Genomic DNA, 18,191 nt, shown 5'->3' with positions numbered 1-18,191 from the left:
GGCTATAAAACTAGGTGTCTACCCTTTTGACTAAGGCCATTACTAGGTCTATATCCCCAAGAAAGAAAAATTGAAAAAGGAAAAGGACCTATTATAAATAGTGCAAAACTATTTATAGCAGCCCTTTTAGTGGCCATAAAGAATGTGAAATTGAGTGGAGGTTCATCAACTGGGGAATGGCTGAACAAGTTGTAATGTAGTATTGTGATGAAATACTCTTGTGGTAAAAGAAATGATGAGCCAGGATGCTTTCAGAAAAACCTGGAATAACTCACATGAACTGATGCAAGACAACATTGTACATAGTAATAACAATATTGTATGATGATCAGTTGTGAATTATTTAGCTATTCTCAGCAATGCAATGATGCAAGGCAGTTCTGAACGACTTATGATGAAAAATGCTATGTACTTCAGAGAAAGAACTGATGGAATCTGAATGCAAATTGAAGCATACTTTTTCTTTACTTTCATTACTTTTCTTATTTGTTTGGGTTTTTTGTCCATTTTCTTTCACAACCTGAATAATGTGGAAAAATGCTTTGCATGACTGCACATGTTTAACCTCTTATCAAATATCTCAATGGCTGAGGGGCTGAGGGAGAAAATTTGGAACTTAAATTTTTTAAATGAATGTTAAAAATTGTTTTTACATGTAATTAAGGGGAAAATAAACTATTTTTTGAAATTTTCATTACTATTCAATAGGGAAAATGATCTACATTTTTCTCTGTTTTTGCTCTTCCTGATTGAGGTATGAGCACCATTTTTATGTCATGAAAAGGACATATTTTTCTAATTAGTTTATGTAATTTTGGAATAACTTTTCTTTAAATGTTTGGTTGAATTCAGTTGTGAATCCATCTGTCCCTGGTTTTAGAGGGGGGAAGGCAAGACTATTGGGGTTAAGTGACTTGCCCAAGTGTCACACAGCTAATAAGTGTCAAGTGTGTAAAGCAGGATTTGAATTCAGGTCTATTCACTGTACCACCTAGCTGTACCTCTAGGGATTGTTTCTTAAGCAGCTCATTTATGGCTTATTCAGTTACTTTTTCTAAATTAGGATTTTTTAAAGTATTCTATTTTCTCTTCTTTTAATCTGGACAGTTTACATTTTTGTAACTATTCATATCCTTTCCTTAGATTTTCAGATATGTTGACATATGACTAGGCAAAATAGTTCTGAATAATTGCTGCACTTTCATCTTCCTTGGTGATAAATTTACTTTTTTTCATTTTTGATGCTGATAATTTGTTTTTGTTTTAAATACAATTATCCAATGGTCTTTTTATCATCTATTTTTTAAATAAAATCAGCTTCTTGTTTTATTTGTTTATTGCGTTTTTTAAAATTTCAGTTTCATTCATTTCTCCATTGATTTTCAGGATTTCTAGATTGATATTTAATTAGGGATTTTTAATTTGTTTTTTTCTAATTTTTTAAAATTGCCCTGGCAGTTCATTCATCTGCTTTCTCTATTTTATTGATGTAAGCGTTTAAAGATACGTAAATTTTCCCCTTAATTCTACTTTGGCTGAATTCCACAAATTTTGACTTGTTATCTCATTGTTCTCATTGTCTCTGATGAAATTATTATCTCTTTGAGTTGTTCTTTCATTCAATCTTTAAGACTAGATCAGTTTCCAAGTAATTTTTAACCTTTATTCCACATATCTTTATTGAATCTAATTTTTAGTGCATTATGGTCTGAAAAGAGTGAACTTAATTGCTTTTCTGCATTTGTTTGTGAGGCATTAATGCTCTAAAACATGGTCAGACTTTATGAACATGCCATGAACAGCTACAAACGAGTTATATTCCTTTCTCTTCCCATTCACTTGTTTACAGAGATCTATCTTAACTAATTTTTATATAAAATTCTGTTAATCCCTTTTACTATTTTCTTATTTATTTTATGGTGATGTTTACCTAGTTCTGAGAGGTAAAAGTTGAGTTTCTCCACTAGTATAGTTTTAGTGTCTACTACTTCCTGTAACTCGTTTAACTTTTCCTTTAAGAATGTTCTTCCATTTCGTTCATATATGTTAAGTATGGATATTATTCCATTATTTGCGATACTTTTTAGGAAAATACAGTTTTCCTAATTGTTTCTTTTCATTAGGTCTTTATTCTTTCTTTTTTTTTTTTTTGCTTTTGCTTTGTCTGATAACATGATTGCTACCCCTCCCTTTTTACCTCAGCTGAAGCACAATAGATTCTTCTCTAGTTTCCTATTTTAAGTAGATATGTGTCTTTTAGTTTCAAGTGTGTTTCTTGTAAACAATGTAATGTCGGTTTCTGGTTTCTAGTCCATTTTGCTGTCTGCTTCTGTTTCATAGGTGAATTCATCCTATTCATCTTCAGATATGATGACTAACTGTGCATTTCTCTCTATCTCATTTTATTTTGTTTTATCTTTTCCTCAGTCTGTTTTTGCCCCATAACCCCCCCCCCCCAAAAGTCAATTTTTCTTCTGACTACTGTACTGCCATCCTCTTTATCACCCTGCTTCCTCATATACATTTCCTCTCCTACTTCTCTTTTGGGTAAGATAGATTTGCATACCCAATTATTTTTACTTGTCTAGATCTCCCTTTCTCCCTATCTTGATATAGATAGATATATATTCTTCCCTACCAATTTTGATGAAAGTGAGGTTCAAGTGTTGTCCATGATCCCCCCCCCCATTTCCTGCCTCCTATTGAAAAATCTTTTCCTTGTGGGGGCTTCTTTTATTTTTGATAATTTTCCTCATTATTCCTCTCCCTTTCCCCTTCTCCCAATACATGCCTCTTTCTCACCCCCCCCCTTTTTTTTATAATTGACTCAGATCCATGCCCTCTGTAGATGTAAACTCCTTCCAAATGACGTAATAATAATAGTCTTCTTAGGCATTAACGTGTAACATCTTCTCATATGGGAATGTAAATTATTTAATCTTACTGAGTCACATAAGATTTCTTTTTCATGTTTACCTTTTAATACTTTTCTTGATTCTTGTGTTTAAATGTCAGATTTTCTATTCAGCCCTGGTCTTTTCATCTAGAATGCTTGAAAATCTTCTATTTCATTAAATATCCACTTTTCCTCCTGAAGGATTATGCTCAGTTTTTACATTCTTTCATGTAATCCTAGGTCTTTTGCCTTTCAGAATATCATATTCGAATCCCTCTGCTCTTTTAATGTGGAAGCTGATAATTCTGGTTTCACAGTATCTGAAATTTTTTTCTGGCTGATTAGAACATTTTCTTGGCTATAATATTCCTGAGAGTTTTCATTTTGGTATCTCTTTCAGAAGATATTCAGTGGATTCTTTCACTTTCTGTTTTACCCTCTGTTTCTAAAATGTTTGGGCAATTTACCTTTACAATTTCTTGAAATGTGATCTCTAGGTTTTTGTGGTTGTTGTTCATCTCCCTTGGATCTATTTTCTAGGTAAGCTGTTTTTCCAATCAGAAACTTTACATTTACTTCTATTTTTAAATTTTTTTTTTATTTTTATTTTTGTCTCATTAGAGTCGTTGGCTTCTACTTGCCCAGTTCTAATTTTTGGCATTATTTTCCTCAGTGAAGTTTTTTATCTTTTTTTCCATTTAGTCAATTCAGCTTTAGGGAGTTTTTTCTTCAGTGATTTTTTTTGTGTGTGTGTCTTTTACCCTTAGGTCAGTTCTGCTTTCAAAGGTATTTTCTTCCAAATTTTTGTGACTCTTTTACCACACTGTTAGTTCTATTTTCCTAATTTTCTTGGATCACTCTCATGTCTTTTCCGAATTATTCCTGTTATTATATTATCTCTTACTTTAATTCTTCCAGGAATGTGTGTGTGTGTGTGTGTGTGTGTGTGTGTGTGTGTGTGTGTGTGTGGTTTTGATTGTAGCAGTTTTCACATTATTATCTTATTCTGAGTTTGTATCTTGGTCTTTTCTGCCATCTCAATAGCTTTTTGTGGTCAGGATCTTTTTTTCTTGTTTGCTCACTTTTCTACACTATTTCTTCATTTAAATATTTTGTTAAAGTTGGTCTCTGCCCACTGTGGGTTGGGGTGGTGGGGGCACTATCCCAAGCTTTACTCTTTTCTGAGCAGTTGTATTATGACTTAATTCTATGGGCTTGTAAAGTTTTTTTTGTGTACTTCCAAGATGATTTTTTTCTGAGAATAGATGTGATAACTCCTCTCCTAATCTGTGCTCTGATCTTTACCCAGGAAGGACCTTGCTGTCATAAGAGCTTGTGCCACTTTTGGCCCTGTATGTATGAGCAACGCAAAAGGCTCCTGCACCCAGTGTTGGCTTTACATACCCTGTGATCTCTTTCTAATCAGTTGTCCCTTCCCCTTACTGTCTCTGATCATAGATCACTAGAAGTTACTGTTTCCACTGTCAGTTTTATCTTGAAATATCACAGGTGCTGTCACTAATGTATAAACTCAGTCAGTCCCTACTCAGATGCGACACATCTCTTATGATGACCTCCTAAATTATCTTGGACTAGAAAATATTTCATCCTGACTTTTTCTTGGCTTTATCCCTCCAGAATCTTCACTCTGCCTGTAATTCTGTAGTTATTTCAGACTGAATTTCTCTTTCTGCTTAATTTTGGTTGACATGTGAAATGGTACTGATTTGTTTCAGTTTATTTTATATTCTGCAGTTTTGACACTGCTATTGATTTTTTCACTTAATTTCTTACTTGGCTCCTTAGGGTTCTTTAAGTAATTCATCTAAGCTTTTGCAGAAATGGATAATTTTATTTCTTCTTTGTTTGGGCTTGCTCTTTTTTCATTTCTTGTTTCTATAAGTTAGCATTTTTAACTGTGATGATGGAAAACTTTACCTTTAATCTTACTGGAAATGCCTTCAGATTGTATCCATTACACATAATGCTGGCTCTTGGTTTTAGTAGATACTATTTATCATAATAAGTAAAGATCTCTTTTTCCTTTGTGTGCTAGTGTTTTTATCAGATTTTTTTCCTGCTTCTACTGATATAATATTTTTATCAGTTATGTTTGTTGTTTTCCTTACACTGAACCAACCATGCATTTTATGAAAACCAGCCTGCTATGTGTACTCTTTATGCAATGTTGCTGAAGTCTTCAGCAAAATTATTCAAAAATAGAATTTCTGGTGCCAGTATGGTGGAGTCAGGAATGAACTGGATGAAGCCCTCCCTAATTTCACTCCAAACAACTAGGAAACCACCTCAAAATTGATCTAGGTGCCAGGGAACAGCTGATGAGCATAGCAGGAAAGGTGTGTCTCACTGTGGTAGGAGGTGGAAGAAGATCCAAGTACAGCAGCAGCTGCAGCCAACCTCAAAGTAAAGGGCCTGAAGTATAGCTCGAGGCTGGGGCAATCCACCACCAAACCCTGACCCTACTACAAACCAGCAGCCCTCTAAGCAAGTGAGCAGTCTGAGATGCGTAGCAAGGCCCCACCCTAGTGACAACACCCTCAACACAAACTTTACCCATTGCTGACCAGTGGTGAAGCCCCACTCTGGGACTGGCCAACTGCAAGACCCTGCCCCTGAGGCCTTTCAGCAGAGATCCTGTTTTCATAGCACCTCAGCAGCAGGATCCCACCACTGGACCAGATCAAAAACAAGATTAATCTTCTAGATAGTTGGGGACAGAGAGGCCCTGTTTCCATAGCAGCCCAGTAACAGGGCTACACCCCTAGGGCAGACCAGCCACAAAATCTCTCCTCCAGGGCCAGCCACCAGAAAGATCTCATTACCATAGCAACCTCGTGGCAAAGCCTGGAGCAGATGAGCAGTGAAACCAGATACCCAGGGGAGTCCCCACCCCTTAGTGAAAGCCATAAGAAAAGCCAACCTTCTAGAGAAGCAAGCATCTAAACACTTTAAGCCCAGTGAAAATCAGCAGTAAGACCCAGAGAGCCCCAGTACAAGAGGCTTGGGACAGTGCTGGACCAGAGTCTAAGTCTCTCATAAAAACACCAAGTCACAAAAAAAGGAGGAAAAAAAATGAGTAAAAAACAAACAAAAAAAAAACTTGACTATAGAGAGTTACTAAGATGGAGGATGAAGGTATAAACTTAGAAGAGGGCAGTTGTGTCAAAATAGCTACAAAACGGCTCAAAGAAAAAATGTAATTGGGTCTTAGACCCAAAAAGAATTTCTGGAAGGGCTAAAAAAGGATTACAAAAGCAATTAGAGAAGTAGAAGAAAAATTGGTAGAAGAAATGAGAATAACAAAAAGAATATTTAAAAAAACAATATAATAAGAAAAGATATACAAAAATTTACCTAGGAAAATAGCTCCCTAAAAAATAGAATCGGTGAAATGGAAGTACAAAAGCTCAATGAAGAAAATAATTCCTTAAAATTAGAATTGATCAAGTAGAAGCTCTTGCCTCTATGAGGCAAAATCAAAAAAACGTAAAAAAAAATATATAAGAAATTGTGAAGTTTTTCTTTGGAAAAACAGCTGAACTTGAATACAGATCCAAGAGAGATAACTTAAGAGTTATTAGAGTACCTAAAAGTCATGATAAAGAAAAAAATCTGGACAACATCATTCAAGAAATTATGAAAGAAAACTGCCCTCATGTATTAGAACCTGAGGACAAAATAGAAATTGAAAGATTCAATTGATCGCTGCCTGAAAGAGATCCCAAAATGAAAACTCCAAGGAACGTTATAGGCAAATTCCAGAGCTCACAGATGAAGGAAAAAGCCCTGTAAACAGTCCAAAACAATTCAGATATCATGGTGCTACTGTCAGGATTACATGAAATTTGGCAACTTAAACATTAAAGAACCAGAGGGTTTGGAACATGATATGCTGTAAGACAGTGGTGTTAGGATTATAATCACAATCACCTACCCTGCAAGATTGAATATAATCTTTCCTTAAATGGATATTTAAAGAAATAGAGGAATTTCAAGTATTCCTAATTAAAAGCCCAGAATTTAATTAAAAATTTGGCCTCCAAATATAAAAATCAAGGGAGATAGAAAAAGGTTAAAAAAAAAAAAGAAACAGGAAGGAGAAGAAATTCAATAAGGTTAAATTGTTTATCATAGAATATAGTAAGACAAAATTTGTAATTCTGAAGTTTTTTATTACTATAATATCAATTAGAAGCAGTATACATAAACAGAGGTAGTAGATATTCAGTGATTGTGATGGAATGATGCCCCAGAGAACAAAATAAAGGGGTGAGAAAGAAATTTTTACTGGAAGAAAAATAATGGAGGAGGTTGAATGGGATTAATTATTCCACATCAAAGAGGTATTATAATGGAACAGGAACTTGGGGTGGGGAGGGGGGTTACAGGCAAAGCTTAAACCTTACTTATCAAAATTGACTCAAATATATAGACTCATTTTGATATAGAAATCTATCTTACCTTATGTGGAAGTAAAAAGACAGAAATAACAGAAGGGGGAAGGGAGGACTGATAGTAGGGAGGGTAGATTGAGGAAAGCAGTGATCAGAAGCAAAATATTTATGAGGAAACAAAGGATGGATGGGGCAAAAGAGAGGAAAAAAGATGAGAAAATTAGCATGGAGAGTAATAAACAGTTTGTCATAACTATAAATGTGAATGGCATGAACTTAACCATAAAATGGAATCAGATACTAAAATGGATCAAAAATAAGAATCCTACAATATGTTGTTTATAAGAAACACATCTGAAGCAGAGAGACACATACAGGGTAAAGGCTGGAGAAGAATTTTTTATACTTCCATGAAGCAAAGAAAGCGAGGGTAGCAATCACGATTTCAGATGAAGCAAAAGTAAAATTAGATCTAATCAAAAGATTGAAGGAAGGAAACTATATCTTGCTAAAAGGTACCATAGACAGTGAAGTCATATTAATATTAAACAACATGCACCAAATGATATAGCATCTAAATTTTTGAAGAAGTTGCATGAGTTACAGGAAGAAATAGACAACAAAACTATACTAGTGGGAGACCTCAGCTTTTCCCTTCAGGCCTAGATAAATCTAACCAAAAGATAAACAAGAAGTTAAGGGGGTGAATAAAATACTGGAAAAGTTAAATATGATAGACTTCTGGATAAAATTGAACAGGAATAGGAAAAAATGTATTTTTTTTTTTAGCATTACATGGCACCTACACAAAAATTTTCCATGTATTTGGACATGAAAACCGCAAAATCAAATGCAGCAGAGCAGAAATAGTAAATGCATCCTTTTCAAATCATAATGTAATAAAATTGCATTCAGTAGTGCACAGTAGAATAGGAGATTAAAAATTAATGGGAAATTAAATAATCTAGTTTCAATAAATAAGTGGAACAAAGATGAAATCAGAAACAATCGATAATTTCAGTAAATAAAATGACAACAATAATCCAACATAACGAAATTTATGGGATTCCAGAGTGGTAATTAGGTGAAAATTTACATCTCTAATTGCTTACTTCAATAAAAATAGAGAAAAAGCAGATTAATGAATTGGGCATGCAGCTAACAAAAACTAGAAAAGGAACAAATTAAAAATCCCCAATTAAACACCATATTGGAAATCTTAAAAATCAAGGAGAGGTTAATAAAATTGAAAGTAGGAAAATCATTGAAGTAATAAATAAAAATAAAAAAAGATAAACTATTGGTTAATTTGATTTTTAAAAGTAAAGAACAAAACTAAATTACTAGTATCAAAAATGAAAATGGTGACTTTGGCACTGATGAAGAAGAGATTAAGACAATTTTTATGAGCTATTTTGCCCAACTACTGTGTCAGTAAATTTGGCAGCCTAAATAAAATGGATGAATACCTGAAAAGAATAACTTAACCAGAATAACACAAGAAGCAAAAAAATACTTAAATAATACAATCTTAAAAAAAAAACCGAACAAGCCATCAATGAGCTTCCTAAGACAAATCCTGAGGAACAGATAGATTTATTCTACCAAGCCTTTAATGAATAATTAATCCCAGTACTATATGAACTATGTGGAAATATAGGTGAAGAATGAGTTCTACCAGATTGCTTTTATGACACACATAAGGTGCTGATATGTAAACCAGTAAAAGCCTAAAAACAGAAAGAAAATTATGGACTGATTTCCTTAGTGACTATTGATGCAAAAATTTTAAGTAAAATACTAGCAAAGAGATTACAATAATATGTCACAAGGATCATCTGCTATTATTTCATGGGATTTATACCAGGAACGCAAGGCTGGTTCAGTATTAGGAGAAATATCAACATGATTGAACCTATCAATAAAAAAAAACAAATCATGATTATCTGAATAGCTGCAGAAAAGACCTTTATCAAAGCATGACTCACATTCTTTTCAGAGCTTAGGATTAGATTAAAGAATATAGGAAGAAATGGAGCTTACCCTAAAATGATAATGATGAATTAGCCAATCTGATAGGTGTGATGTGGTACCTCAGAGTTGTTTTGATTTGCATCTCTCTAATCAATAGTGACTTAGAGCATTTTTTTCATATGACTATAGATAGCTTTAATTTCTTCCTCTGAAAACTGCTTATTCATATCCCTTGACCGTTTATCAGTTGGGGGAAGACTTGTATTGTACATTTCATTCAGTTCTTCCTATGTTTTAGAAATGAGGCCTTTATCATGGACATTAGTTGCAAAAGTTCTTTCCCAGTTTTCTGCTTCCCTCCTAATCTTGGTTTCATTGGGTTTGTTTATGCAAAAACTTTTCAATTTAATGTAATCAAAATTATCCATTTTGCATTTCATAATGTTCTCTATCTCTGGTTTGGTTAAAAATTTCTCCATTCTCCATAAATTTGACAAATTTATTCCTTGCTTCCCTAATTTGTTTATAGTATCAGTCTTTATAGCTAGATCATGTATCCATTTGTACATTATTCTTGTGTATGGTGTCAGATATTGGTCTATGCCCAATTCCGCCACACTGGTATCCAGTTTTCCTGGCAATTTTTGTCAAATAGTGAGTTCTTATCCCAGGAACTGGAGTCCTGGATTTATCAAACAGTAGATTGCTATATTCATTGACTACTGTATCTTGAGTACCTAACCTATTCCACTGGTCTACCCCCTCTGTTTCTTAGTCAGTACCACGTGGTTTTGATGATTGGCTTTATAATACAATTTGAGATTTGGTAGGGCTATGCTACCTTCCATATGGAAATTTTCATTTTATGGTTTCTTTTAGGCAGTGATGATGGATTCTTTCTAATTTCACTTTACTTTCTGATTCTAGAAGACCTAGGCAGATTTCTTTCATTTCTTCTTGGAATACGTAATGCCTAGACTCATGTGACATCCTGACTTTTTCATATTTCAATTCATTTTAATAAAAGATGTATTATGCTTTTTTCTATCTTTTAACATGTTTTGCTTTGTTTTAATATTTCTCATTATCTCAAATCATTAATTTCTATTTGGTTCATTCTAATTTACCAGAAGTTTGTTGCTTAGGTAAGTAAAGTTTTTGTACTTCTGAGCTTTTTCTAATTTTTTTCCTTAGTTTTCATTTTTCCCCCAACTGTTTCTTTTTGCATTTTGTCCATTTAATCATTTTTTAGCTTTTTTTAAAAAAATCTTCTTTTTCTCCAGGAATTCTAGTTGAAGTTACATCCAAGCTTTGTTTTTCTTTGCATCTTTAGTTCATATTTTGTTGTCATTCTCTCAAGTTTGTATTTGTATTACCAAATGAGCTGGAGAAGGAAATGGCATTATTTTTGCTTAGAGAACCCCAAATCAGGTGAGAATGAGTCAGACAAGACTGAAACGTGAACACTACCACCATAACCACCTTTTATGGTTAGATTCTTTTATGTTTGCTTGATTTCTCATTTTTCTAGACTTTATTCCTGACTTCCTGTGTTAAGGCTAGGGTCAGAGTCACTATAAGAGCCACATAACCACTGCTTGCTTTGGATCTTCCTCCATCCTCGGTACACAATCCAGGGCTCATGAGCATTCCTAAAATGTAATACTTAGAGTATAATAAGATGATCACTTTGCATACTTTTAAGCCAATATTTTTATTAATTTATCCTAAGAAGACATTAGCTTTTTTGGCTACCACATCACAGTGCTGATGCATAGTGTATGAAAATCTTACATAATCTTCACATAAACTTACTTTCTGTCTGTATTTTACCTCATCTGGTGCTATTGATTTTTCAACCCAAGTGGAGTATTTTATATTTATTCATATTTATTTGTGTTATACAACTTTAGAGGCAACTAGGTGGTGCAATAGATAGAGCAGTTTTTTGGCAAGTCTCTTTAACCTTTATCTGCCTCAATTTTCTCAACTATAAAATCAAGATGATAATAATAGCAAGTACCTCATAGGGTTGTTGTAGAATCAAATGAAATATTTATAAAATGCTTTGCTCAATGCTTGTCACATAGCAGACTCTTAGTAAATGCTTGTTTCCTTTTGTTTTTCCCATTTAGTCCACTTTTCTATATTATTGTGGTTATTTACAAATTCATTAAGTGAATTAATGACTTCTTGCAGGGTATATTTTTTTAAATATTCAAAAGACAAGCCCAGTAGCAAAGAATTGTATGTAATTTTGCTAAATATCTCCCCTGAAACCAGCATTGATGCATCATCCTCTATGCTTTTTTGGTTTGTTTGTTCATAGATCACAGATCCACCTAAGTGTAACATCATGCAGTTCACATCTCTTTACTTTACTTCCATGAGAGACATTGTCAGATACCTTGCTGAATTCCAGATATACTGTGGCTTTAGCATTTTCTTTATCTACAAACAATCCCTCTCCCCAATACACATATACCCACTGGATACTGTGATGGACCATGATTATCAGTGTAGGTTATCCTTTTACCTAAGTTGAATCCCTTCCATGCCACCCTAGCATTGTATCATTCTTGTCCATTAAATTAATATGTCTAAAAATAATGCTGTGATTCATAGCACTATCTACCACTCCTGCTCTCTTTTCTGTTGCTTTACCATCAGTACTATCCAAGTATTCTAAGGTCTTTTTTGTATTTTCTTCCAATTAATTGGCCACTGTGGACAAAACACTTGATTACTTGCTGCCCAATCCTGCCTATGAGGAAGCTCATCTCTCTATACTTAGTTACATCCTCAAAGAGTAGAAAAGAAAATCTGTCACTATTCCACCTTACAGAACTTACAAAAACTTATACTGCAGTAGTGTAACCTTTATTAATTTAAAGTTCTCTCTTCATTGTAATAAAGTATAAAGATTAGGACTTTGGGGCATACTCATGCATATTTGAAAATTTATATAGCTATATCTACAAAGACTTTTTGCACAATCTTTGAAGTAGGAACCTCCTCTAAAAACTCTGGGTGGATTAGGTGAATGTTTGATTAAGTAAACATGAAAGAGTTATATAAACATCTTACTAAATGAGAAACAGACACTTCATATTTACATGTATTTTATTGTTTAAATTTCAGCTTTTTAATGGTGTCATGGAAGCTAGAAATAGCAAATTGTAGTGTTTGTTGGAGGAAGTGAGCCAGGGCCTGTGTTACCATGGAAAATAGGACGGGGAGAACTAACTTCCCATCAAAACATCATTCTTAGACTTTCTCTCCTGTTTGGGAGAGGGTCTCTGCCACTTTCAATCAGGATATCCTTAATGGTTTTATATTGTTGTTTCCTTTGTATTTGTTAGGCAACTAGGTCATATATGAGTGGATAGAGCACTGGACCTGGAGTCAATAAGATTTCAGTTAAAATCCAAACTCAGATACTTAATAGTTGTGTGAGTCTGGGCAAGTCATTTAATACTCTTTGCATCTATTTCATCATTTGTAAAATAGGAATTACAAAATTGCACCTATTTCCCAAGATTTTTGTGAGGAACAAATGAAATAGTGTTTTTTAATCTAAAGTTTACTAACCTTATAGCACTATATAAATGCTATCTATTGTTGTTATATATAAATGTTGAAGTGAGATAATTTGTTTTTAAAACTATGCCTGTTTCTTATCGTTATAAGACTGACACTATAGTTTCAGTGAATTTTATATTTGACTATTAGATTTTTTCCAGTAGATCAGAAAGGCTGATTTTCCCCAGGGTTTAAAACTGAGGGAGGCAACAGTATGTTATATATTTCCTGCCCATGGGAAGCAGTATGGTATGGTACAAAGACTACTTAACTTGGATGTCAACAGACTTGAGGTACACTCTACCACTTGAGTAAGATCCACTAAGAGCTAGTACCAACCATTTGCCTTCCCTCTCCCTTAATTTATAGGTAAAATATATAAATACTTGTTCTGCCTTCTTCAGAGGTCTTTAAGGATCAGATTATTTACATTTCAGATGTTAAAACCTCCCCAGACTTACAATAGACTTCATTATCTCAGGGTCCTCTCAGTGCAAGACTAAAGCATATGTAAGTCCTTTTGGACATATATATATATGTAATTGTATGCAGCTTACTAAAACTGGAAACTAATATGAAATTTATTCCCTTCCCCTGCCAATGTGCTCAGCTTTTTAGAGTAGTCATAGTAGCTAAAAATAACACTGTATATATCTGAGGAGACAAGTCAGTAGGTAAACTTTTTTAAAGGGACTGTGATGTGCCAAGGAGTGTGTAAGCTCTGGAGATAGAAAATAAGCTCCCAAGCTAATGAGCCAGAAAACATGTGAACAATTATGTACAAACAAGCTATTTACAAGATAAATTGGAAGTAATCAACAGAGTGACAGCTCTAGAATTAAGGGAGATCAGGAAAGATTTTCTATTTTAGCTGTGATATGATTGAAGCTAGGAAAATCAGAAGGCAGAGATGAGAAGGAAGAGCATTCTAATCACTGCGGTCAGCCAGTAAAAATGCCCATTGGTGAACCACGCCCCATGCTACCATTAGGAGTTGGGTAAGAAGTATCAGCTTCCTGTCAGTACTGAAAAGCCGCCCTAATCATAGGCAAAATTACTTTAAAAATACTCAAATACTATGAAAATGTAAAGTATTGTTATACTAAGCAATCGTTGCAGGAGATTGCTGACCCTCAACTTAAAACATTGAGGTATCTTCCCCAAAACCTGGTGTCTTCTTAGTACTTGGTTGAGAGGAGCATTGGAATAAAAGATAAGAGAGAAGCTAGTTTGATTTGAATATCCAGGAACCACCTAAGAGCTTGTATTGACCCTAAAGAGGAACCTCTGAAGCAGTCAAGTGCCAGTTCTGATTCCCTAAGCCAGCTCTGAATGTACTTTTGAGATCAACCTAGAGCCTTCTAGGATAAGCTAGAGCTTCTTAGTGTGTAGTAATGAGTAGAATTGGTGAAAAACTATGGCCAGAATAGTCTGTTCCTTTTAAGATTTATACAGGCACACTTTGGTTAGAGTGTGTGTTTATCTGCATGAAATTTTCTCTATTTCTTTTTGATTGAAGGGGGGAAAAGTAAGTCCCTATTTAAATAAATCACATTTATTCATGTAGACCTAATGTACCACTGGTTGTATGGCCAAGAGTAATTTCCCTTTCTCTACTGCATATAAACATAACTGTTGCTGAGCAGCATTGCCACCCCCATCCCCTAGTCATCGTTCCCTTTTTCACTTTGTCCTATTTCTAAAATTAGTCCTAAGCACTGGCTGGGCAGATTTTGTTTTATCACTAAATCCGTCACTTCCTTACTCCTCTAATCCCTTTGTTTTCACATATCGTAACTTCTCCTCCCAATCCCCATCCTTCTCAGGGGTCCATACCAGTGCATCATCTCTTGATTTCCTTTAGACTTCCCCTAATCCTGCCCCTTCTAGAGTTTCATTCCAGGTCGTTAAATTCACCACTAGAAGTTTGAATTGTGACGTTTAAATATTTGAGACATAATTTTTGGGTAATTAGACATTTTATAGTAATGTTAGTGTATAATTAATAAAAGGGGTCAGTGACACTCTGGGATACCAAAGACCCTCATGGAACCCAATCAATTCTTATGTGATCTTGGAAGAGTGGGTGTTTGCAAGGGTGGCAATGACATTGATTGGTTAACAACTAATGAGAAGAATGAATGTTATAATGAAGTGAACCTGTTCTAATGAGATGCTTTGCAACCTAATCTAATGAGATCTGGTCATTTACTTCCAAATCACCCCCAACCTTGGGATCAATGAATTTCTAGTCAATGAATTTCTCCTGACCCAAACCTGAGTTGAACCAATAGGCTTCCCTGTTTGGGTGAGGTCTGAATGAAATCGAGGAGAAAGTTAATCCACCTTCATTATCAGCAATGTCTTTCAGTTGCTGGCTTGGCTTAGTAGAGAATAAGGTTTCATAAAAGGATAAATACTGTATCTCCTAAGTATTCACAATTAGTTATTTAATAATCATTTCTCAGAATTTGGGACCTTTCTTTACTGTCACATGTGACAAATGTAGTAAGAGTTGACATTCACATAGTACTATGGAATTGTGAATTCACCTTCCCATAGAAACATTGTTATGCATGCTGAAGCATGATGTTTGGAATATGGACACTTAATAAATGTTTAATTCTACTGCTAATTTCTATAGTAGAGTATTCCTTTAAAGGATAGTATGGGTTAAATAGGTTTTGTCTCCCGGTCTGGGAAGCTTAACTGTCACATGTAGTGTTGTTTCAGATGGGAGAATGGGTTCTGAATTCTAAAGTAACTCAAAAAGAAACTTCTGGGGCACAATATCTGAGAATTGGAGATTAATTGCTCTGTTAGATAAAGTCCTAAAGTGAACAAACGATATCTTTTCTAATTACTTTTATATGTAAACCTTGTATAGTTTTTTCTCATTTAGAGTTCACTTCACTTCACTTAGATTTTCCTAATTAGAATTTTCCTAATTTCCTAATTCCTAATTAAAGAAATGGTTCATAGTTCATAGTTAGGGAGTTACCTTGGACTGGTGTTAGATAGGTGGACCCACAGGTAACACCAACATCGCCAGGGGTTCTAGCACACGTTCACTCTTGACCTGGGCAAACAGGAAGACAGAAGTGCAGTCATTGTAAGGGGTTAAATAAGCTTGCTTTATCTAGTCTAGTCTTCTCAAAAGGAGTTTGCTGATAATGGGAGCACCAACTCCTATTGGATACCCTACCACTCTTCTTCCTGGGACCAGTGAGAATGTAGTAGGAGCTACAAGTCCTACCTGTTTATGTTTGTGAGTCATGAGCCTAAGAACTAGAAATTGTTATGGCTATGAATTTTAGGAGCTAACATCTTTAAAAGAATAATAAAAATCAACCTTATACATACAAAAATTCATCTTACATGCTACTTAGAAATTTATGTATTTATTTAAGTATGGCATAAAATTTTGGTACTCTCAGTTTTCTCTGATTAATGCTTCTGAAATTGGAAAGAACTAAAAGGAAGGTTCTCATGAAGCAAGGTTGCATAAATATCCATTTCTAATGAAAACAAGCATTCATTTATGCTGGAATTTTTCCATTCCCAAGTTTTCATGCTTCCCCTTTGTTCTGTCTTTTAGCACATCATCCAATTCTACTGATTTGAAGAAAGAATCCTCTAGAGCTCAAGGAAGACATGGGTTGACAACAGTCCTTCAGTCAAAACTTGTTTCTCAACATCCACTACAAAAACAGGAAACTGAAACAGACCAAACTCAGGATGTACAGAAACACACAGCCAATGGTGTAATTGGAGCACAAAAACAGATGGAATGTGAAGACGATAAATTCCCCACTGTTATACCTGACGTTTGTAATCAAACTTGGGAACCAGCCATCTATAGTAACTTAGCAATTGGAGAAAAGGACAGAATAGCTACCAGTTCCTCTTTACCCAAAACAAATATCTTCAGAGGAAGTACTGTAAATAGTTGTCACAGGACTTCTAGTAACAACCCCTTGCTTTTGGTGGAAGAAGAGCACGTAGAAATGAAAGCCAGTCTAGAAGAGAAAAAAGATGAAGAAAGTCCACTTGAACAACTTGAGAAGCAGAATCAAACCATAGAAACCAAGGTAATTAGCATTGTAGACATGGGAAATATCCTACTACACAATGATTTCAAGATTCCTTTTAAATTGTCATTACTGTATTCACTAGTGAATATTGATCAAAGTCAGACAGCCAGAGGATGCCTAACATATGTAAACTCTAGTCCTTTAAAGAGAGATTACAATTCTCTGCTTATTTAAGTTGACTCTGGTGTAGTATCTGCTTTGGTTCCAGGAGCCAGAACGTTGAGAAAGGCTATGCTGCCTTAAGGCTGTTTATTATGATAAACAAGAAGAATATGTGACTGTATGGCCTAGAATTTGATTTGATATGTAGAGCTTATTGAGTACAATAAGGTGATAAGCACTTAGGATTTATATGGTTTCTTCCGTCAAAGAATTTATAATCCATTGAGGGGAGATAGCATGCATGTAAAAAATGAAATATTTCTAACAAAGTTATCTTACCCAAAACATTTATTTAGGGGAACATTCAAGGGACCCATCAGACAAACTGTGACTCCTACCAGACCTGTAACATCTTTCTCATTTTTCTAATCAATAGTAGACTCTTCTCATGTCCGGTTCTAATGCCTCCTTCTACCATCAAAGTAATACATATGGGTTCTGAGCACTGGGGTAGACTAATACAAGGTGTACTAAAACTGAAAGTTAATATACAAACAGAAAAGGCTTTGCACGTGGGCTTCATAATGAATTATACCTCTGCCTTCTGAGGAATAGGATAGCTAAGTTCAGGAAGAGTTATTATTACTTAGCTGACCACAAGATTTTTATGCATAGTAATTAATGCACTCAGTCTATTAAGGCATAAAAGCTTTTCAGGACTCACTTAGCTTGGAGACATGGCAGATTCAGTTCCAGATCACTGTATTAGTGAATATCACAATAAAGCATACACCAATTTTTTTGTTTTTCACTGCATATAAAAGTTAGGTTTAGTGTTCAGTAGTATTATGTCTAAAAAAATGCACATACCTTAATGAGAAATATTTTATTGCTAAAAAAAAAAATACTAGCCATCATCTGAGCCTTCACTGAGTCATAATGTTTTCGCTATTGGAGGGTCTCATCTTTGTGTTGATGGCTATTATATGGTCTTGCCAGGGTGGTGGTTGCTGAAGGTTGAGATGGCTGTCACAATTTCTTAAAATAATACAGCAGTGAAGTTTGCTGTATCTTTTATCTCTTCCATTGTAAGGTTATTAACTGGCCTAATTTCAATATTGTTTTGTC

At 34.6% G+C, this 18,191-nt stretch overlaps 1 protein-coding gene across 11 annotated transcripts in view; it reads left to right on the top strand.

Annotated features, from left to right (window-relative positions):
* FGD4 (FYVE, RhoGEF and PH domain containing 4) overlaps positions 1 to 18,191 on the top strand; it is a 253,013-nt gene that overhangs the window by 135,425 nt on the left and 99,397 nt on the right. For all 11 annotated transcript variants that reach the window (XR_011977110.1, XR_011977111.1, XR_011977108.1 and 8 more), the window contains one exon: positions 16,466 to 16,958. Coding sequence is in view for 7 of the 11 variants with exons in the window: in XM_072654332.1 (XP_072510433.1) it covers positions 16,466 to 16,958 (493 nt within the window). In the remaining 4 variants the exon portion in view is untranslated. The remainder of the gene's footprint in view (positions 1 to 16,465; positions 16,959 to 18,191) is intronic.

The sequence above is a fragment of the Notamacropus eugenii genome, chromosome 3 (assembly GCF_028372415.1).
Source record: "Notamacropus eugenii isolate mMacEug1 chromosome 3, mMacEug1.pri_v2, whole genome shotgun sequence".
NCBI lineage: Eukaryota > Metazoa > Chordata > Mammalia > Diprotodontia > Macropodidae > Notamacropus > Notamacropus eugenii.
This window is presented reverse-complemented; position numbering and strand designations above follow the sequence as displayed.